The following is a 23,207-nucleotide window of genomic DNA, read 5'->3' on the forward strand; positions in this document are numbered from 1 at the left end:
CGTGTGCCGGCGCCGCCCGCTCGCTCCCTGAAGCTTCGTTTTCTGTCGTTATCGGGAAGCGACCGTTAGCCGGCGTGGGCAGTTTCGTGGCCCGTGCTTGCTATGCGCTTGCGCGCCGCGATATTTCGCGACTCGCACCGCTCGTGCATCGTGCTATGGTGCACGAATACTTCAAAAATACGTCCTTTTAATTCGAACAAATTTTCGGGCCCCTTCGAGTTCGAATTATCGAGATTCGACAGTAGTTTTAATTGTGTTTCGATGATACGAATTTCGGCTAATACGAATATTTTTCGTGACCCCGTGAGATTCGTATCATCGAGCTTTTACTGTATTCGACTAAATTGTGTGCGAGAGAAGTCTTGTTGAGTGTAGACAAGCTACACCTTTGTAGAGAAATGCAAACATGCAATCGCTTTTTCTTTTTTCAACTTTTGTCACTTTATTTGTTTACCGCATTTACTTCACAGGCATCGGTGTCCATTGGTAGAAAGAGAAACTGCCGACAGTTTTATGCAGGTGATTATTAGAAATCATGAAATATTTGAATATCCACATACAGTCAGACCTCAATATAACGCATTCTCAGAAATTTTTGTCACAACTTCTGCATCTATGCTTATAACGAATATTGAATATAACAAAGTATATCTGTGTCAGATGTGACTTCGTTATAACAAGGTTCGACTGTAACAGAAAAAACATGGATTTGTCTATCATGCATTCGCAAGCACTTATCTTACACTATGTACATCTGGAGAAACCTTGCCGCATGTTGACATTCAATACACGGGCTATTTTAGGGCCGGCAGTCTCTGCTCAGCCACTGGTTACAACACGTTTTCACAGTTTCTCAGACTCAAAAAAATAAATACATAAACTCAAGATGGAATGCAAATTCACAACAGGGATACTGGACAGGGATGGCAAACAAAGACAAGTGGAGCAATTCCCTACTACAGTGGAATCTTGTCGATACAATTCTGCATAATACATTTTTCGGGATATTTTCTTTTCTTATATATAGCATTTTTTTTTATATACGATTGTGTTCGGATAATTCGATTTTCAGATATGTTTGATTTTCTGGTTCCCGTGAAGATCGTATCAACAAGATTACACTGTATTATTCCAATCCTTGTCTAGTTTCTGCACTGTGAATTTGCATCATAAATCAGCAACTAGCTCGGTCCCATAAGTTGCTACAGTCAACGTGGGGGTTTGAAAAATCAGGATACATAGAAACATGGCTAGGTGGATAAACATGTGCATGTTGGCAGGCTGTAGTGACAAAGGGCATGCGACTGTGTTCGGATCTGACATTGTTGTGAGACAGGCACACAGTCTGTGGATTACTGCAAGAGTGCTTGAAGAAACAGGTGCCAAATGCCGAGTAAATAAAAGTGCCAGAAGTGCATGACCCTTCTGGCTAATCTGCTAGCTTTACTGCACTCAAAGTTTGCATAGCTGTAGCACATCACTGTTCTCGCATTTTAGTACAACAGTAGAACCCCGCTGTTACGTTCCCGGGTGCTGCGTTTTCCCGGCTGTTACGTCGTTTTCGGCCAGTCCCAGCACAGCTCCCATAGAACCCAATGCATTGGTAACCCCACTGTTGCGTTGGAACTGTGGGACCGTTCCCTCATCATACGTTGCGAACTGCCACCCCGCGCTGGCCCAAGCGGCCACTTTGACTTTTCATGTTGCTTGGCATGGTTCAGTGTGTTCAGACTTGTTTGCATTTGAATTTATGCTGATAGTGCAGTGTTTCATCTCAACAACAAATAGCACCATAAATCCATTGCAATAAATTTCTCTTCTCGTTGACGTCACAGACGACACATACGACTGTTTTATTCTGGACAAAATGGACGTGTAACTATTATAGCAACCAAATATGCAAGTCTAATTATTAAACAGTATGAAACCGCCAGAACCATGAAATGCTACAACTGTGCAAGGTATCAGTGCTAATAATAAAGCAGTTTAAAAACCTAACGTCATGGACACGCCATGCTCCTGTTTGCTGGACATTCAGTATTTCACTTGCACTGGAAGAACAACACAGGGTAACGGTGAGCGCAGCAAAATTTAAACACTGCGTGTTGTACCTGGCTGTTTTCACAAAGGAAAGGTTTTCTTGCAAGCAGAACATCCTTGTGAGGATAATGTGCGTGATAATAGTCAGATTCTACAGCCCCTCCTATAACTTGTCAACAAAAGATCTTTGGTAAATAAAAAAGAAAAACACCGATGAATAAGGTTAGTAAAGTGGACACTTTTGCTGTCACACGACAGCCCGATTTAGAGCAGTAGTAGAGGTGATAAAGCAGTCCTTTTAAGTACAAACTTGGGAAAGGACCCAGACATTTGTTCTACACCAGTGGAAAATCAGCATAGTTCCAGTTAAGCACGCCAACTGTAGTCCGGATGTTAAGTTACTCCAGATAAAGATGCACAATAAAACTTTTACTGCATGCCTGTTATCATGTGCCTGCTCCCTGTTACAGGAACACTAAAGAGAAAAATAAACTGTATTAATAAATGTATACTGCCTCTATAACACCAAAAATGCGAAAATGGTGTGCCGTGCCTTGAAATTCCTGCCCTCTTAGATTTTGAAGATGCCTAACTCGGGTCCAGTTCACTTTTATGCTTAAAGATGGACTAGATTGCCTTCCAAAGGAGCCACATTCTGAAGCTGGCAAGTTTCGAAAAATTTGATAAAGGCCCAAACTCAAGAAAATGCTTTAGAATCTACGACATGATGCTGACTACCAGTGCGGGGTTCTCGTGTAAAATATAAAAATTGAAAGCTTGGCCTCAATTTTTTCTTTTAGTAATCAACCACTCACCATTAAATCAAAGAAAATAAATTTAGAAAACATACATTATTCGTCTAAATTGCACCGGTTGTTCCCTTTAGTGTCCCTTTAACATCGTGTCTTATATAGAAACGCTTACAGTGCACCAGCTATTGTGGTCGGTGTTTTTCTTTGCTGCTTAACACGTATCAGCGCGACCTGACAAGATTCCATCGTACTCTGGGCTTAAAAGAGACACTTGAGAGTGGACAGGAAAGGCTCAGTATACAATTTAGCCACCGTCCAGCTGGGGGCCGAAAAAGAGAAACCTCGCCGAGTTGCCAGTGCTCAGTTGAGCATGGTGTGCTTGTCGTAGATGTTCCTGCGCTGCTCCTGGACCTGCCGCTTCCACTTGTCCTGCTGCTGGCCCACCTTGTTGAGCACGCTGCTGCTCGAGCGACGAGTGCGCTGCTGGTGCATCGGAAGGGGCTCCTCCTGCAAGACACAACAGATCAATTTTCACAGTTACTTTCAGTACGCCACGATTGCTGGAAAGCATGTCAACAGCATACCTGCCAGTCTGCCAACTCTAAAATTTGTAAAAATCAGGACAGGGAGGGGGTGGCACACATTTTTTAGAGAGACACTAAAGGAAAACAATAAGCAGAGTTATATCAACAGATTATTCGTCTAGAAGTATGTCATTGTTCTATGTGAGCCAACATGTCACTTTGTTGCATGTAAAATTGCTGCCGACAGTCTCGCTGCTGCTCCTCAACTTGTACTGGAAGCACTAAAATAGACAAGTTGACGTAATCACCATGTGACCTCCCTCTATGATGCTCTCTGTGAATCAGCCAGTGCTGATGTCACAAGAGAAGTCCCATAGTCCAAAACAGGGGGCGCCACTTCAATTTTTTATTTTCTTCACTTTCTTGCTTACAAAAGCCCTGTTCTTGCTACTACCAAAGCCTATTTTTCCATCTAGTTTCAATTCATATTTTCCTTTAGTGTCCAGCACTTACATTGAGCAGGATATTCACTTACACTGACCATTGTCGTTGATGGTTTCTGCATTTCTGTTTGCAAAGTTTACAAAGTGGGCTTACTCTACCACTTAACGAATGTCAGATTAGGAATAACAAAACGAAAAATGTTTCTCTTCACAAAAAAGAAGTTTTCAAGGTGTTAAAAGATGTAGCAGCTCAAAATTGCAAAAATAAACAGAAAAATGAAATTGTGATGGTACCAGTGCTCAATGGTTTGCCTTTATACGCACCGCACGAGCAGCAGCAAACGTGGAACTGCAGATACTTAGAAATATGCTTCAACAGAACTGTTTGTTGGCCTAGTTGGTGTTTGATGCCCACGACACAATGGCACACGCCAAAGCTTCACACGGATTGGCCGGTGAAGGACATACATCTGTTGCCAGACACACGCAAAAGGAAGAAACGTACACGACGGCACAGATGACTCAACAGTGTGTTGCTCAGAAGCAACACAGTGTTTTCAGATGAATGATGTTTTCAGCCACTTGGCTGTTGCCAATTTTGTCTGAATAAACTTGCTCTGGCATATGGTGTCTTGAGCACAGGCACCATCACAATTTCCTTTTTGTCTACATTTTTGCAATTTTGAGCTGCTACATCTTTTAACACCTTTAAAACTTTTTTTGTGAAGAGAAACATTTTTTGTTTTGTAATTCTTAATCCGACATTCGTTAAGTTGTAGAGTAAGCCCTACTTCGTAAACTTTGCGAACAGACACGTAGAAACCATCAACGATAATGGTCAGTGTAAGTGAATATCCCAAACGAACGAGCAAGCGAATGGCACTATCCCCCCCTCCTTCTTCCCACCCATCTCTGCAACTCGTTTGCCCGAGAGCCCGCACCCCTTCCCTCGGTGCCCTTACTCGACTTCCTGGAGTTGTTTCAAGGCAGCTGTGGAGAGCAAATGCGTCCACTTCATGCTCTTATGATGTGTCAGCATCAACGCCGTCAGGGTTTGACGAAACGCTCACTTGTGTCTGCGGTGTATAATTCCTGAGCGAGAATCCACTATAAATTCTCGACCACCACATCGTTCACAATGGGCTAGTCACCGCTGGAATGCCAGCCAATGTGATGTGTGATGAGCGAGCAAACAACCAGCTTCCCCTACGCCTTTCTCCGGTTCCTTTGCACGATTTGCTTGCCCGAGAGCACGCCTTGCCGCAAACAAATGAGCGAGCGAGTCAACGTGTTTCTGTGAAAACGCCCTGTTCCTGTGAATATATGCCTTTTGGACAGGTTCCCCTTAAGCCACAACCTGCAGCTTTCTTGCCTGGTCATCCTCGCAACTTTGTCGCAGAATAAATTCAAATAAAGTCTCGTGTTGTAGCTTTCTTCCATTACCCTTGCATGTGATGCCTTATGAAGACTGTTTGTCGACTCCAAATATCAACAGCTGGAAGTAGCACACTGCTTCGTCTTTGTATTCGTCTATGTTGCCCGGAGGTAATGTGTACAATCCACAACAACATGCCCAACAATGTGTATTACTGATGGACCTTGTCTTGCCAGGAAGCACACATGACTGGCAATGGACTTCATGCCCCGTCTCTGCGTGTTCATAATCATCATTATCGTGATCAGTCTGTGTTTTGTTAACTGCAGGACAAAGTCTCTTCTGGCAATATCCAGCTGCCCCTCTCTCGCGTATCCATAGGGTTCGCTACTAAAGTAAGTGGAGGCAACTCTGGCACTACAATCATTCAGCTATCACGGGCATCATAGATAGCAGACGGATTTGTCTGACCTTCATGTTTAAAGGCTTCAGATGTTTTTGTGGATGCACTTATTACTTTATCTACCTCTATTGGCCTAAATTTGCAACTATATTTTTCTAAATGCACGAAGGCAGTAAGACTGCGCACATGCACACTCGTTGCGAACTGTTGCATTGAGAGTGCAATATTTTGTTGAATATTATCGGTGTGTAAAATCACGGTCGAGCGTTTGAAGCCACAAGGATTAAGGTTTAAGCAAACCCACGTACGGACCCTCATTCCCATGCTTGCCGAGTCGCCATGTGCTTGCTGCTCCCACAGACACTAGTGGCAGAGTTCCCTTTAGTAATTTTTGCAGAACACATAACTGCTTCCTCTTCTACTGAACTGAAATTTCACCTAGCACCTGTGCGCTCTGTAGTCCCAACTGCTTGCCATTTTACTCTCAACTTTACATCTATCAAACTTCTGTCTATAGTTTACTGTGTTCTGAAGCTTTTATTTTTGTTTGTGATTTCAGATGTAGAAACATGAAAACGTAGGCCACATTGGGGCCAGCTATCCCAAGCCTTCTGCAATCCTCCATATCACAACCTCATAGGTTAGCAGTGGTAGAATGCCATAACTGTATTTCTTTTTGAAAGGACTCAATTAGGTTTCCGGTCTTCACATGGGAGTGTCTACCACACACGCAATCCAGCTGATTTTTATTTGTCAGATTTTATTCCTTTGATTCAGATTGCCTGTGATTGCCCGGCCTAAATGAATCTACTTTTATGCAGCTTCAATGTCTTTTTGCCATAAATTCAGTACCATTGCAAAAGCCACGAGTAGCATCTTGAGCTACTGCTGCCGGCGTAGCTCAAGCGGTACCGCACATGTCATGCGGAATATGTGGGTTTAGCTCCCATTTTTACCAAGTTGTCGTACTGTCTACTTCCACTTCGCTCTTTCTTATTATTGCGACATTTCAATTAAAGGGAACAGCTAATTTCCCGTCTGCTTCCCTTGGCTTCTTTGTTTCCTCGTATTATTGTAAGTAATAGCAAATCTCCTTCAGTCCCCTCTTTTTTCACTAAATGTTCGCAACACTCAGGCTCAGCCCCATGTTCAGCTAGATGAATCAATTTATCATTATTACTTCTAGTGCACCTGGGTGGGATTTTACATGGGCTGTGTCAATAATATTGCAGTAGTCAAGTTAGTGGTGTTGGAGTCGTGCACAGCTTTTACTTAATCAGAATCAGTCCTCTCATTTTAATACATACGATCATACTTGCTAGTTTCGTGTTTAGAGTTTAAAAAAATGTTACCTAATGTTTCTAAGCATCGTTCTAGCATGTCAGCCGTCTATGCCTACAGCATATCATATACAGTCAAACCTACAATGAGAACCTAATGAGAGAACAGAACAATCGCTCCTCTGTGCCCCAAAATATGCATCTACCAGTGTCGATCGCCACTTTAAGTTTGGCAACACGGAACAAGAGACTTTCAAGTCTTATCAACCATCATAATTTATCGTATCCGATATTGTATATAGATATCTAAAGACTTCTCTTTACCCACTCCTCGCTATAATGCCTAAACGCCATAACAAAAACTAAAGACATATGCAACACAATCCACCAAACGCAGGCTCTTTGCAAAGCTCTTAAATGACTTACGTTCATACTTACGTTTTCACTTATGCCCAATGACATTCTTTTCTATCAGAAGCAAGCAAAGAGCAAGTGTTTCAATGTTAGCAATGCTTCATGGTTAATGAGCTGCACTGACACACTCCACTTTGACTAGCAGTAAAATGTGTGGTCATGTAACTTGCCTGCTAAACCAGAAAAATAACACAACTTTATCAGGTTAAGAGACTTAATTAACAAAGGCCTGTGTGGGAGACAGCATTGACAATGTACTGCTACAACTGCTAAAAGAGATACTTTTTTATTTAGCCCACCTGTAGCTTAGAGAGACACTGCAACACTTTTTGAACCCAGTAAGAAAATGTTTGTAATCTGTGAACAATGCTGCAATGAACATGCTAGGCAAACATTATTCTGCTGCATGAAGCTGAGAACTACAATATCCTCTCCTGCACTTAACCAATGTGTGCTTATCAATTGTGTACGTTAAATGTGTGCTAAGTAAATTATGTTTTTCCTGTGTGTTTCTTTTCCTTAAACTGTTAAAATATGTTAATCTAGCTTACACAAGTGTGATGTAAATTGCTTTCCTTTTTTTTTCTGATGCAGAATAATATGAAGTGACTTTTTTATTGTAGTCGACCTCCGTTAATTCGGCCCTGATGGGATCGACAAAATTGATTTAATTATTAGGTGGGTTGAATTAAACCAGACGTGGAAAAAATGGCGAAACCCACTGCTGTTTTCTTTGACAGTACAGTGTAGATCGGTTATAACGTAAGTTGCCAGAGTCGCAAATATCTACACTATAAGCGATACCGCACTATAACCAAAACAACTACAGTATAGACCACTTCTAATGTAACCGCTTATAGTGCAGGACTGGATATAGTGCGGTCTTTTCAGACTCCCGTTGATTTTCCCATAGCACTCCACGTATACACGTATCGCTTCTAGTGCAGTTGCGGGAAACGAAATACCGGTTACAGTGTGGCTGCCTGGGTGTACGGAAGTCAATGGAGACGGCGAACGCTCCCCTCAAATGGGCGCCCCAAGGAGTGCTCGAGGAAGAAAGACGAAGTGGAGGAGAAGGGCACGTGGTGCGAGAGAACAGCCAGTGAGGCTGAAACCTGAATCTTGAGAGCGAGTCGTGAAATATCACGGCACGCATAGCGAGCAAGGGCCACGAAACTGCCAACGCCGGCCAACGCTCCGCTTCACGATAACGGCAGTAAACGAAACTTCAGGGAGCGGGCAGTGCCGGGACGGCACGGCGAAGGGCGCACGCGGAGACTGTGGAATGTGAGGGAGGAGGGTGGCAGGAAAGTGGATTTCGCCTCGGCAACTCCGCTGCTTCGGTGGCTCCCCTCGCCCTCCCTCGTAGCTCCCTCACTTTCGAGTATCACCGTGTGCGCTCGCCGCTGTGCAGGCGCCGCCGCCCGAGCCGGCCCGGTGCCAGCTCCCTGAAGTTTCGTTTTCTGCCATTATAGGGAAGCGGGCGTTTGCCGGCCTGGGACAGTGCTGCTGCTTCCGTCTACGCCGTATCCGCAGTGTGCAAGGTCAACACGTGACTAGAAAGTAGAGGAAGCATAAAGGAGAAAGAAGGTTTCACTGCCATTTTCTACGCGTGGCTACGGTAGCGTGGCTTAGACGTCGGCACGTACACGCATGTTCCGGCGCAACGCAGAATCGGCGACCTTGCCATTTGAGAGAGGGTGAAGTTTCCGCCGCGTTTTTTTTTCTTTCTTTCTGTTTTTTTTTGTTGTTTTGTTCGCGCGCGACATTGAGGGGTCTCTCCAAAGCTTTTACTCTATGGCGGTGCCGGAGCAATGCCGGTCGGAGGCACCGCCGCGTGATTTGGTTCGAATTAACGAGATTCGACTGTAAATTCAATGCAAACGTTCTAGCCACATTCCTCGACTGTTGCATACGCGTGGCGTCTCGGTGCACATGTTTTGCATATGTGCGGGACTTGAAAACTGTTGCCTTGGTTATAGTGCGGTACCACTTATAGTGCGGATATTCGCGACTCCGGCGACTTAAGTTATAAGCGGTCTACACTGTATTTTATTCACTATAGGCGCATTTCTGCCGTCGCTGTCACCGTGCTCTAGGTTCCGTATTCGCTTACTAAATACATTAATAAGCACGGTGTCACGCATGCACAAGCAAACATGAACACATCTCACTCTTTGACTGCGGAAACGAACTGTCAAAACGCTCGAGTTACGAAGCGCGGTGAGCTAATTGACCTTCGTGCTATCATGCCACTCGCTTAAACGCAACCTATAAGCGGCAAAAACACGGCGCACGGCGGACTTTCCCCGTCGCAGATTGCGTTCAAGATAGGGCCAAGGCGGTTTTATCGCCGAAGTGGATTGTCGCAGATTACGACCTGTTTCGATCCAGTGAAACCGTTCCGCATTCCTTTGCTGGCGAAACTCCTCTCCTTCTGTTTGCGCCAGTCCCAAATGCAAGTTTGGGATTCTCTGAACGCCTGTGATGTGGCCCGATTTCCGTCCGTCTCTGCACACATGATCACTTTCCTTTTAAATGCGGCATCATGATGAACTCAGTACTTCATGCTGATAGAGCAGACGCTGAGAACGTGAAGACAGACGGTAGACTATTGCCTAAGTATGTGTACTGCAGCACATGGAGCTAGGGTAGCTACGCTTGACGCACGTGTGAGGAAGCCATTTTGAAATGCCGACGGCTATATGGTAACGTAGATTTAGGGTCGTACTCGATTCTAACGCGCACGCAATTTTCGGACCTGTTTTATCATAAAAATATGCGTGTTAGATTCGAGTAAATAGGGTATTTCTGGCTTGAGGGGAGCGTTTGCCGTCTAGGTTGACTGCCGAACTTCCAGGCAGCCGCACTGTAACCGGCATTTTGTGTCCCGCAACTGCACTATAAGCGATACGCGTATATATAGAGTGCTATAGAAAAATTAACGGAAGTCTGAAAAGACCGTATTATATCCGGTCCTGCACTATAAGCGGTTACGTTATAAGTGGTCTATACTGTATTTCCCCATTCTAACACGCCCCCCAATCAAAAACGCGCCCACTTTCTCTGTGTGTGTCCAAAGTAGAAAAGTAGCGTAGGAATGACATTAAAGATCCTAAACAAAGTACAAATCTTATGTGCACCCGATTTTTTAGCAAGAAAAATTGTTGCACGAAGGAGGGTGGTTTTTTTTTCAAGTCTGCTTGGCCACACGGTTTGTGAAGTCAGCTTCGCATCAATACATCCCTGTTTTGCAGTAAAGCATACCAGCATTGTGAAGGTGGTTTTGATTTTGTGCCCGATTGGCACCACGCAAGCAATTTTCGGCCCACTTTTCTTCCAAGAATCGCGTAAATACTGCAATCAGGCATTGTGAGCTATGGTTATTGCTTGAAAATCTCCCTAGGGCCGGCCAAAAATAGGCGTTTTCCATGGCAGATGACATCTGTTCAATGCATTCATTGTACCCTAAGCTCCACCGAGACAGACGCTGCCATTAAAGGGGTCGCTAATGGAGTCAGTATAGGGGTCAAGCGCTTGCGTGCGTGCTGACTGGTCAAGTTCTACTTATCCAGTGAAGGCCAATTTTATGTTCGAAATAACAAAAGTATGGGCCCACAGAAATGCATGGGCGCCAGTTGAGACCTCTAGCTGGTATGGAATTAACCGAAAAATTGAAGTAACAGGAGTCGCATTAACGTAAGTCTATTGTATATTCAATGCAACGCATCCCACTGACTCCAGTGCATTCTGAGTTTTGAAAAATAAGGTGTTGCAAAGCCTCTTTGACAATGTCGCATAGTCGTTTGAAAGCTGGGCAGCCAGCCCATGTTTCCCATGCGGTCGCACCCACCAGGTTGAGCTCTTCGTCAACGTGCTCCTGGTAGGCGGAGGCAGCAGCCTTGCGCCGGTTGAGCAGCGGGTCGAGGCACATGAGGAACAGCATGTAGACCGAAAGCAGGGAGATGACCCAGATGATGAGGATGACCAGCACCCGGATGGTGGTGGTGTTGCGGCGCTCGTAGCGGCACTTGCAGCGCGGACAGAACTCACTCTCCCGGCCCTTGATGTCATTCGCCTGGGGCAGGATCACCCCTTCGCAGTTGCTGCAAATGGTCAATCGGTCACTGTTAGCACTTTAAAGAACCAAGGGAAACAGCACGACACAGAAAGAACTTATTAAAGGCAAAAAGCAAGGCTCAGTGGTTGACCGTGTAGCATTCAGCCTTTCAGTAGTAAAGAAACGAATATAATGTCGCTGGACTAACAACCGAGGTTTAATCTCTGAAGAAATGGCTCAATAAGACAAAATCAAGTGGCACTAAATTTCTCGAGGCACCAGTATAAGACGTATATATATATACATTTACCCTCTACACCATAGCACAACATGCCAATGCTCCAACTTCTCATCATGACATCACATTGAAAACATTTCTGGGTACTCGGACAAATACAAAGATATCAATGTGTCACTCACACGTCTGTGTTTTTGCATCATAAAAAAATGCCTCTCGTAGTTCATGTGAGACAGTGTCCCTGCTCTTTCTGAAAATTTGCAGTTCAACAAGCTGTGGTTCACATCTGCATGCACAGACATGCACAATGCACACCACATTTACAACATGTTGACATTAAGTACAAATTCCCTTGCATGGTCCTTAGAGGGCCCCTAAACCACCTCCTGTATTTTTTAAAGATTTGAAGTAAACACACGTATCGAGTTGAGAATGCCGTCACAATCAACGATACCAAACGCTGCAGCTTGCTACCAAACACGGGTGCGCCACAACAAAAAATTAAAAAAATACTGTGCCCCTCTCCAAGCCTTTCCAGTATCCTCAGCAGTCGTCGTAATGTCACCAGGGTGCACCTGGTGATGTGAACGGTGGCGATGATGTCGATTGGTTGAGCAGAACCTACGGCTTCTGGTTAGTCTGCTAGCAGGTACGCACGCCGCTGATCACTCGACGGCACCGATATCGTTGCTAGGCCTTCTCCGGTTCACTTCAAAGCTAAAGCGGACGGCGCTTCGGAATGAATTGCCGACGCTCACAACCCGCAATATTTTCTTACCGTTGTTGTCGCTCTTAGCAATAACTGTACACAAAGAAGAAAATACGCTGATATTAGCGGCGCCGTCGGCTGCAATGCGAGCACATCCGAGCCGATCGTCTGCCGTCGGTAGCCGTGCACTGCAGCTGAGCTCGACAAGTATCGGAGCTCTCGTTCGTGTTTAACGTTTGACAGTGGATATCATTTTTCATAAAATGTACAATTTACGCATCACTTTAAATAGCGGAAATTATTTTGCTTGGAACAGAAGCTGCAGTCGATGTTTCCGTCACCAGTGGCGGAGGCGGCCAGCTTCGCGGTCGTCGAATGGCCTGTCAATCGTGCGGCGGGCAGTGCGCTGGCCAAACTGTCGTCTACTTTGGACACCTCTCGCGCGGCAGACGTTCTATGGCACAGGAGGCCGGTTCGCCGTCGGTATGATTGCCGCTGGCGTAGACGTGCCTTAACCGGAAGTGGACAGTGTTTTGAGAAGCGTGTTGGCGATGAAGTATATCACGTGACATTCTGAGGAGCACTCGACGAGGAGGAGAGACCAGCCGACAAACAGAGAGCAGCGAAGGAAAGGGCGAAATGAGCGAGGGCTGTGTTTCGATCATCAAACGCGTATAACTCCGCTATTATGGCACTAATTTGAAACATTCTCGTGGCTACGTGTTTGCTGTAGACTCGTGCACAACTGCAATACCACAACTAAATTTCGACCTCTGGGTGGTTTAGGGGCCCTATAACATGCACTCTGTTCGTTTGATGTAGCTCCTGTCATATGTCAAGGGCATTTCTTATACCTCGCCCGTGGCACACCGAACGTAGGGCCTTGTGTGTCTTTTAACACGAAAGTGTTTTATGCCGGGGTCCACCAAGACTTCACTGACGTATTTCCCTCACAGAAATACGTCATAGAACATAATACAAAGAAAGAAACCAGAAGAAAAAGTTCCACAAACATGCAAAATTTGGAAATCAAACCCACGACCTCTCGGTCCGCGACGATAGATCGCCGAGCGTTTAACCCATTGCGCCACAAACGCATTTGCAGAGAGCTACACAGACGCGCCTTATACAGTCGACGTCCGATTTCCCGGACCCTCAAGGGACCGCGAAAACGTCCGGGAAATCGGGCAGTCCGGAAAAACGAATGCACGTGAAAACGCACCTTTTTGGTAGGTATTTTTCGCTGACGGAGAGGGTCACGGCCGGAGTACAAGATTCTCATTGCTATTCAGCCAATGCATCGTTTAGGTGGCTCTGAAAAGAGCCGTTTAAAAAAAAAAAAATACGACGTGGCCGGCGCTACCTCATAGGTCAGCACTTGGGCGCAAAGAAGTCGCTTATTTTATTTTGCACGGTCCGCTTGCCCGCGATCATGTCTGCCTCAATTTCAGTCAACGTCATGTTGCCGCTGTACACCGATGACAGTGTCATCAGTGCTCGCGTCAACTCCGAGCTCGTTGGCTGTGTAGGAGCTGGCTCTTCGTTCTCGGTGTCGGAGTCGTCGGAATCCTCCGTAACTTGACGAATGATTTCGTCATCGGTCAACTCCGCACATAGCTCGAGGTCTTTGTCAGCGTCGGCGAAGCCCTCAAAGGTTATCCCGGCTGGAATCGACACGCCGGCAGCGCGCAGATCGTCGAAGGCAACGTCCGCGGATGGCAGTTCGTCCACGGAGGGCAGTTCGCGGTTGGCAGTTCGTTCGAAGGCGCGGACGAAGACGAAGGAGCAGTCGGTGCCATCGCTGTAAACGGCGAATCCGCTCGACGAAAAGCGCAGCACGAAACAGCTAGGAACTCGGTGGATGCTGAAGGTCGGGAAACGTGATCACTGAAGATAGCGCGCAGCAGCAAACGATCAACCGCAGACACGACCGCAGAGCTGACAAAACAACACGCGAACGAACACAGTGAGGTTTGGCTTGGCTAAGCTACGGCTGGCAACGGATTGACACGTGCGGTTTCGAGGTTACGGCAGCCGCGGCGCGGTGCGGCGGTGCTGCTGGCCACACCTGCGATGCGAGTATGGTGGGTTCGAGGATATGAAAACAGCCAAAATGGCGGATATATCTAACACTCCTCCGTGTACCCGCGCTCTTGCTCGGGGCGGTGCCGCCGCCTACGAGCAGAAAAGAGAAGTACTGCATTATGACACTAACGCGCACCGACAGTGAACGCTTCGGTGGTCTCAGCACTACGACGCCTCGATGCCAGCATTCGAAGGGACGCTGGCATCAAGAAGCACTACCAACGCCACCTAGGTGGCGTTCACCGTACTCAGCACAGCGGAGCGTGGCCTCCGCAATTAGCTCTGAAAATGTTTCTGAAGTTGATCGCGGAGGCTGCAATTACGACGCGCTGTACGCGCTGATTTGACTCGGTGACGATTCAGTTACGTGCTTTGTCTTGCGCGTTGTATTAGTGTGTCAGTTACGTGCTTCGTCTTTCGCGTTGTGCTAGCGTGTGCAGCGTAGTGCAGCTTCCATATGCACGACGGTTGCTCATGGTCATCGACGTTGGTAGTCGTGATGGAGGAGACGTGCCACCAGGCGTCAGCGTGGGTGCATCAACGCCTAAGGGCGCTTTAGCCACAAAACACCAATAGACATTATATATCAATGTGCAATAAACATTACACTACTTCTGTGAAGACACGTTTCACTTTCGTGTTCTATACCGATTCCTATATAAGAGGGATCAACCACATTTTTCTGGAAGCCTCTTATGATCATCGTTCTCAGAGACATGAGGTCGCAACTTCAGGTTCGGTGGGTGCCGAATAAACCTTTGGAACTCTCCCTGCCAGCTCCCTATCTTTTTCAGACAGTGGGTTACCTTAGTGTAATCACTTCTTGCTCTTCTTCCACCCTTTGTGTTTTGCCCTTGAGAGTCTAAACGAAACTTTCAACTGTAGCTCACAACACTGAGTCGGGGAACCCTGTAATTTACAGGCGGTTTACTTGAACTTCAAGACTGCTCTGCATAAGCTGTCGACATATCTTTTGAAGCACCAACTGCAAACAAAGTATTGCCTTGCTTCTCTTAACCACATTTGAGTGTACATAACTATATACTACAATAATAAATCCTTTCTGGCATGAGGGTCAATATTGCCAGCAGATGTGTCCACTGAGAAAGATGAACTCGAAATCAAGAAACTGCAGTTTTCCACTGTTAGGCAACTCGTGTGAATGTCAGGCATTGTCTGTGCAACCTAAAGGCGTCTAAAACCTCCTTCAGCATGTTTTGGCATGTGAAAGGTTGATGTTCCGATAGAAGAATTAAGAAATCGTCAGCATATCTACACACTTTCAAGACCTTGTGGCCATTAAAGACCTGCTTCCAGTGCCCTATCTAGCTGAGAAAAAGAAAATCACAAAGTATCGGGGCAGTGCATGACCCAATAAATGTTCCTTGTCACTGCCGGAAAAATGTACGGTGACAGCCCTATAAATAGAGCACAGCATGACAGCTACATAATTCCATTTACTGCTGCCCTCAAAGTCAGCCCTTAATAAAATTTTGTGAATAGCTATCCCATGGGTGTGAGTATATGTGCTGCTTGTGCATTTATGTGAACGCTGTTTGCACCACAATTGTTACCCAGCAGTTGGAGTTGCATGCCAGGCTACTTTCTCCAGCTGATCATTGCAGTTTGCATCTCTCTTTATTGATGAATGTGCCGAGTGGTGTTAAAGGGCAAGTTTTGAGGATACGAGTTTTCCAGAGAAACAGTTCTCTGCTGCTTCCCTAGCTGCTCCGCTTCAGGCCCACTACCATATGACAATATACGGTAATTAGCCTCACATAATGCATTGCCTGCCCTAAATTGGCAGGCATAATCTCTTATTATAATTGGTACCAAAATTGTCCATGTTATTCAGTGCACCTAGTCATAGTTTCAGTTCTGAAATGTGGTACAAAGCATCAAGCACCGACTTCCTTCGTCATCAGGCACTGCAATGGGACTGAAAAGTGAAAACAGATGCCATTTGCAGACGCCGTTCCATGCAATGTTTACCATGTCCAATTACCATCCATACGATGATACTAACACCATAAAGGCAGCAGGTGAAAAGTGAATTTCGGCTGCTTAAGCTACCCCAACAGTGCCAAGGCATGACAGTTTGAAGCGACGAAAGAGAATATTTGTAGCTGGCAATGAAAAAAAGTGTTCCTCACATGTGCCAGGAAGAGGTGGAGTTTCCGTGGTACCAAGAAATGATTTTCCCCAGGAACAAAGGAGAACTTGGCAGCTTATGTTAAGCAGGAAAGCTTAAGACATTTTTTCAGTGAATGGGAGCTAGTACTTCAGCAAAAGACGTTGAAGAAATGCATTTTCCCAGCAGACTTCAAGGCCTGCGGGCACTGGATTACCCATTGTATGAACCGCACTGGCTTCCGATTAGGTTGATGCACTTGCCATGCATGCCTTTAGAAAGTGCAGAATACCGCATGCTTTAAAATAGCACACAAATACCTTTGGAAGGATCACTCCAGCAACGTGTTGTGCAAGAAAAGAGAAGGCTAATGAGCAGACAGATTATGAAAGCAATGGTTCATGGGATGCATTATATGACGAAAAAACTATGTTATAGCGAAGCATTCTTCTCAGAGTTCCGCCACTTCTAGGTAGGCGAGCCTATCTCAGCGCCTGCATGGGCCGATCCCGGTGATAGTGCAGTCTAAAATTACAGGCCACAGGAGCCACTGCGCATGAGCAAGCAACAAACCTCGCACACAATCAGACGCATACTTCGCAACCAACCGGGGTCGGATGAAGATATTCTGCGAGAGCTAGAGGCAAAATACATCGGCGATCACACACGGAACCAAACATCTATACCAAAATATAGTGGGAAGCCAAATGAAGACCTAGATCGCCCATTTGAAATCACGTAAGTCTGGACAGCGCTTCACTCCCTAACTCGAAACACAACACCCGGACAAGATGGACTCACAAACAAAATGCTGAGAAACCTGGACGACAACTCAATAGAAGCCCTAACGACTTTCTTTAATACCCATTGGGAAGCGGGAACACTACCAAATGAATGGAAACACGCCAAATGAATAACACTTATGTAGAAACACTTCGAAGGTTTCTACATAAAATCGCATGCGATATTCTACATCGCCTCAACGAAATACCCCGCACCATGATAATTTGGACACCGGGACATGAAGGCGTGAGCGGAAATTATCGTGCACACACGATAGTCCGAGGTCACTGCAACCGGGCACTGCAAGAGACGCCAGAAGACCCAAGTCCAGACACACTACAAACTTACTACGATATACTGCAGCACTACCGCCTTTCGAGAAGAACGATGCCGCCACCCCACCCATCCCTAACCAGAGCTGAAGCCACGACCTGGAGGCAACTCCAGACCAACACCTATCCTCACCTGACGCTCCTTCACGCGATGTACCCCACCCTTTATCAGCCCCTTTGTCCTTTCTGTACAGAGCGAGCTACCCTCTACCACACCACATGGGCATGCCAAAATATCCCCAATAACTCCCCAAATCGAAACGCAACGCACGAGCAGTGGGAGATGGTGCTGACCAGCTCGGCACTGGAGGATCAGCGAAAGCTTATCGCCAGAGCCGAAAGTGCTGCCACCGCCGCTGGGGCCCTGGACTGAAGGCTCCACCCACCACGGAGATCGGCGCTTCTCCGTGCCTCATCAAAATAAAGTTTTGTCTCTCTCTCTCTCTCATGTGCAACTGGGTACGTCTGTCCCATTGGCTTATAGTTTGCTCTCTATCTTATATCTTGCCATTACAAATGTTCTGTCTTATTAAAAATATAAACACTACAGCCCATAATCTCTATATAGCTGTTTTGCTACAGAGCAATTACACTATTCATACAACCGTTCTCTAGAAATCATGAATGTTTCACATTAGGTAGACGTCAACTACTGTTGAGTCAGGCAAAGTTCTTTTTCTTCTTGCAGTCACAAAATGAGTTCACGTATTATCTTTGCATTTTATGGTGAAGCTGGCATTGAGAAGTTCCACAACGGCTTTTGTGTGGCAAGTGTGGGGGGCAGTCAATGTCAAATTAATCCAGATAATAGCCAGCAATGAACCCTCCACGGCGACCCCAATATGACCCTGGGATTGGGCCAGTTGAACTTGCAGCCAGACGCCAGTATCATTTAGAGAGGACACAGAATAGAGAAAATGTGTTGGATACAGCAGAGACTTTAGAAATGTTAAGCTTGGATTTAGTGAAGCGTTTGAAAAGACTCCACTATATTTTTGAACAAAGCGCATCGTGGTGTCTACATCTCCCTTTTGACCCTGTCTGCTTTCGCGAAAACGTTATCGAAGTTTGCATACCAACAGGCCCAACACACAGCAGTACTTTGCTTTAACAGCAAGCTGCACTGCATATGGTGAAGCCTCTGCACAGTCATGGGTAAATTTCCGGCACTGGCAAACCAGACCCTTAAGACTGCTGGAAGGTGTGAGAACTCCCTTGTACAGCTTTGCTGTTTTTGATATACGAGTTGCTTACATCAGCAAAAGCTTTCTTTAGCAGTATTTACAACCAATGTAGCCTAAGAGAGATTTTGATTCCGATGGCCTTCCACTCTCTTGTACAGCAAATGGTTGACAGGTTCCAAAGGTGCCAAAATTGTGTCACATTTTTTACTGTGAAGCAAGCACAGTGCAAAAGACGACGACAAAAATAAAAAGACACACACGATGCTGTGTGTGTCTTTCTATCTTTGTCACCGTCTTTGCATTGGGCTTGTTTTGCAATTCATTACGAACATGCCAAAGCCTCTAGCCTTGTTGCATTTTTTTAGTGCGGATGGACATGGAGCATTCCATGGGAGGAGTTTGTTCACATTCCGCCAACTGAAACTGGCAGCCGTGGGAATCTCACCATCGCTGTGGAGGTACATTCATGATGTAGAGCTTGCGATTGGTCTGGGAGCCCTTGACCACTGCAGTGCTCGGACAGATGCACTTGCAGCGCACATCCTCGTACTGCGCCTGACGACACGGGGGGAGAGAAAGGTGCACATGAACACCGATAGAGATACTGAAACAGCATGCGGGATGAACGGACAATGCGAGAGAGTACTCTTCAATTGAACAATCCAATGATAACCGCCAGGCGCCTTGATCAGGTCACATGCCAGATTATACATGACGCAAAATTTAGGATGGTGCAACAGAACACGGATGACATGCAAGCACTCGATGTGGTAGCTTGGTATGCTGGCGTTGCAATGCTAAGGCCGAGATTGCAGGTTTGATCTCAACCGCAGTGGCCATGTTTTAATGGGGGCAAAAATTTAAAATAAATAATGCAAGGCAATATAGGAGTTGTCACATTGCACAGCACGAGAGCACATGCGCGCGGCGGTTACCTTTAAGCCAAAGACGCAGGAATGAAATGGCCAAATTTATGGTATTTCGTTAACTGATTCACAAAAACTCAGAGTGGTTGGCGTGAGCACTCAGATTAGCAGGCACTTCATTTTTCTATTTAGCACCTAGAACATTCTCTTGCAAAGTTTTCTCCTCCTAATTATCACAACCACCCAACTTCGCACCGATCTTCTGCAAAAAGAAGTGCGAGCATTGTGCGAGTAAGTGCGTCAAGTCTTGTGCCTGTGTTGCAAAGGACAGCTTTGAGGCACCAATCCCAAATATTCTAGTGGCAGGCTACCTACCCATAATAAAGGCAGCAGTTGCAGATAGCAAAAGGCTAGGGAAAAAGAAAAAAAAAAGATGCAGGACACAAAAGTTGTGCCTTAGATTCACAAGGCTTCCCATAATCTGTATGGAGCTGCCCTGCTTGCCATGGAAAACATTACACAATACCTTTCTCTCATGCAATCTTGTTATTGACTCTTCGTGAGAATGACTGTTAGATGAAGTGCTTTAGATGTTACTTCCTTAATACAGAAAGTTGGGCTACAGTTGAAACCATGATATTAAAATGTTTCCAGCGCTTAGTGGAAGGAAGAGTGGAAAAGAATAGAAAGCAACAGGACAAAAGAAACACTGGTCTTACAACATATTTTTACTAGGGAGAAAGGACATTACAAACCGTGTGATGACTCTCAAGGGTCCTGTCAATGTGCTCGCCCATCACATGCGTGTAACATGCAGCCATTGACAAAGATAATGAAATTTCTTATTTGCCTGCACAACTCGCGCTGTGCACACACAGCCAAGAATGTGATCTGGGTGTGTTATGCATGCTTAATGAGTTGTGATCGGCATGCACATTTAATGTACCCATGTCCGTCCATTGCAAGGGTTGTAATGTCCATTCTCCATAGTAAAAATAAGTTGAAGACCAGTGTTCCTTCTGTCCTGTTGCTTTCTATCCTTTTCCCTTATGAACATTTCTGAATAATTTTCTCACTAAAGAGGTACAAAACTCGTAAAGCGGGGCCTTGACTCCATGGAGTACGCACTCATGCACAGCTAAAACAATAAGAGAGGTGAATGCGTGCCTTGCTGGCAAAAGAATTGGGTGTCTGACATCCAAGGAGGATGGGAGCTGCTGCGGATGCCCACCCACACCAAGTGAACTACTTGCATCCAAGCGAGGGTATAGTCGATTTTGTTTTCTTTATTCAAGTACCCTGAAGGCCCATACGGGCATTATATGGGGGTGTTACAATAAATCAATGACAGTTACAGTGCACGCATTCTAATGCACGTTAAATGCATTATCTGTATCTAATGCAAACTTTATTTGCACAACCGAAGAATAATTAGAGGAAAAACAGCACAAACTTATTTTGTACAAAAACTCGCCACTGCTGCTAACAGAACTGAAAGACAGTTGTTTGTTATTCACGCCTCACGTAGAAACAAAAGAATAATGCAGATCCGATACCAATGCTGGAGTCCACCTGAAACGAAGCTTTATTGGGGGAGAGAGTATATTGAGGAAACGCAGAGTCCTCCAGCCTGCAACTCTGCTCAGGGTGAGAGTGAAGAGAACAATAGGCAACTGATAAGGTGATGCAGTAGGATGCAATTATATGCACACACGTGCTCGAAGGGCCCATTCATAGGTTTCAATCTAGACCAGTGTTAACTATGTTATAAGAGAGCCTTGATGACTCGCTTCAATGATATGTCCGGTCAATTACCCAGTAACATTTTCTCACTGAATGGCAAGTTGTTAACAGCGCTAAAAAAAGGATCAAGGCTTAAAGTCATACTGGAGACAACCAACAAGTATGTGTGCTCCACTGTCTCACATACTTCGCACACGTCACAGTGTGGCGCGTCGAATGCGATGCAAATATTGTCGTGGTAACACATCTAGTCTGCCCCCTGACGCAATACACTGAAAACCATACTAACAGTGCTGCTACTTTTAAAATCACTGGAAGGTGGCGTGTATTTACAAATGAAGTAGCATAGTTCAGCCACAAGTGCAGGCAATACATAGATGAAAAGCTCCAGAAAAGGTGGCCAACCTAAACCAAAAAACGTCTCGTTCGATAAAACCCTCGCTATATGCCTGCCTAGTTCATCTGGGGGAAAAATAAAAGAACAAAAAGAAAAGGCCACGGTTGTATGCGTTCACTGTCACAGGAGAAGCGAGCGGCTGCAAAGACGTTTCGCTGCCTCTCACCAACGAGAAACTCGGACACATGGCGCAAATCAAGATTCCAATTTGAACGATTCGCCTCCACAGCGAAATCTGAGTCAAAACAAAGTAGTGGTAGTGCGTGTAAAATGCGCTCAAATGAAAACGCAAGCCCCTGTATGGATGCACTAGTAAGTGAGCAGTCGTGTTGCTTGTCATCACTTCCATATCACGTTCGTTTTCTCAATACGAAGGTGCGCCAATTTGCCCAACACTTGGCTTCGATAAGCGTTTCTCAACTTCTACCCCGACATTTCGACTACACACACACACACGACAGTATGCACCCGAGTGTGTCAAGAAGTTTCGACTGTGCTGCTTGGCCCGTAGGAGTTATAGCTCGGTTTGATAAAGTGCCTGATGCGAAGCTAGAGCGAGGCATGGTTCGTAGCGGTTCGTCAAGCGACGGGCACGAAGCAAGCGACGTCAAAGGTGCACGCAGTGTGCGTCATCGGTGCCAGTCACGAAACTTGACGATCGGCACGCGCAAGCACGCAAATGCTGTTCTAAAACATGGGCGGAAAGCAACAAATGTGTTCCGGCCATTCCCTACTTACTTCACAGTAGTGCACGAAGGCTAACAGGACGAATAAAACCCCAAAATAACAAAGCTCCCCGGTCTTCATTGCCGCAGGCACACTGTCGTCCGCCCCAACAAACACAGCTGGCGGTGCACTGGTTTTGTAGTTTTGGATTAAGTCGATCCGCGTCAGGCTTGCATCGGCTTCGCAAGTAAGGGGATGAGGCGATGACCACACGATGACAAAACAATTTTAGACGTTGGTGCCCCAAAATGGAAAGGAGAAATTACTTTTAAAAGTATAGAAATAAATTTTTTCTAGTTAAATTCTAACTGTTCTTATTTTTAGTGCTTCTTGATGCTTGATCATCATGACGCTCAATGCGCGCGCGAGGCAAAAGCAAACGTGTGAAGGGTAGTATCATTTACCACGTGCTTGTGTTGTGTCGTCGAGTTCATATCGACGACGTGTGGCACTGCCACATCTCTCTGGGATGGCCTCAGTACCGTGCGATACTTTTCACAAAAACATCGACGACATCAAACGCTGCAAAGGTAAGCCGCCGTCCGCGACGCTCAGTTGCATGAAATGACTGACGTGTTTGTAATCGTCAGATGACTTGCGCACACCGGCATCTGGCCCTGTGCGCAGACAGGAACTGCGATTTGTTTTGTGGTTACCTTGTGTGTCTTTGGATGATCCTAGTCATGTTCGTGCGCGGAATCCAATTCGCGCAGTGCCAATTG

At 45.8% G+C, this 23,207-nt stretch overlaps 2 protein-coding genes across 3 annotated transcripts in view; one reads left to right on the forward strand and one right to left on the reverse strand.

Annotated features, from left to right (window-relative positions):
• Nucleotides 1-459: 459 nt before the first annotated feature.
• On the reverse strand, nucleotides 460-22,934 carry LOC119465136 (uncharacterized protein CG1161). Of its 2 annotated transcripts, none has more exons than XM_049655951.1 (4): nucleotides 22,890-22,934; nucleotides 19,199-19,308; nucleotides 11,085-11,337; nucleotides 460-3,299 (listed from the first exon to the last, which is right to left on the reverse strand). In XM_049655951.1, the coding sequence occupies exons 1-4, from the start codon at nucleotides 22,917-22,919 to the stop codon at nucleotides 3,153-3,155; spliced, it is 540 nt and encodes a 179-aa protein (XP_049511908.1). In that variant the 5' UTR covers nucleotides 22,920-22,934; the 3' UTR covers nucleotides 460-3,152. The 2 variants fall into 2 exon arrangements, with proteins under 2 accessions (XP_049511908.1, XP_037581864.1); XM_037725936.2 differs by lacking the exon at nucleotides 22,890-22,934 and adding an exon at nucleotides 22,498-22,643.
• LOC119465139 (methylosome protein 50) overlaps nucleotides 22,855-23,207 on the forward strand; it is a 99,533-nt gene continuing 99,180 nt past the window's right edge. Inside the window, exon 1 of the mRNA XM_037725938.2 lies at nucleotides 22,855-23,015. Within this exon, the coding sequence (XP_037581866.1) occupies nucleotides 22,955-23,015 (61 nt within the window). The 5' untranslated portion in view covers nucleotides 22,855-22,954. The remainder of the gene's footprint in view (nucleotides 23,016-23,207) is intronic.

This window comes from Dermacentor silvarum, chromosome 9 (genome assembly GCF_013339745.2).
Source record: "Dermacentor silvarum isolate Dsil-2018 chromosome 9, BIME_Dsil_1.4, whole genome shotgun sequence".
NCBI classification, from domain to species: domain Eukaryota; kingdom Metazoa; phylum Arthropoda; class Arachnida; order Ixodida; family Ixodidae; genus Dermacentor; species Dermacentor silvarum.

Bases quoted from the DNA above. Each gene is read 5' to 3' on its own strand.
- LOC119465136 (XM_037725936.2), bottom strand. From the start codon at position 22,566: ATGAAGACCGGGGAGCTTTGTTATTTTGGGGTTTTATTCGTCCTGTTA. The intron at 19,309-22,497 runs GTAAGTAGGGAA...CCGTGTCGTCAG, and splicing joins CCTTCGTGCACTACTGTGAA to GCGCAGTACGAGGATGTGCG. The intron at 3,300-11,084 runs GTGGGTGCGACC...TGTGTCTTGCAG, and splicing joins TTGACGAAGAGCTCAACCTG to GAGGAGCCCCTTCCGATGCA.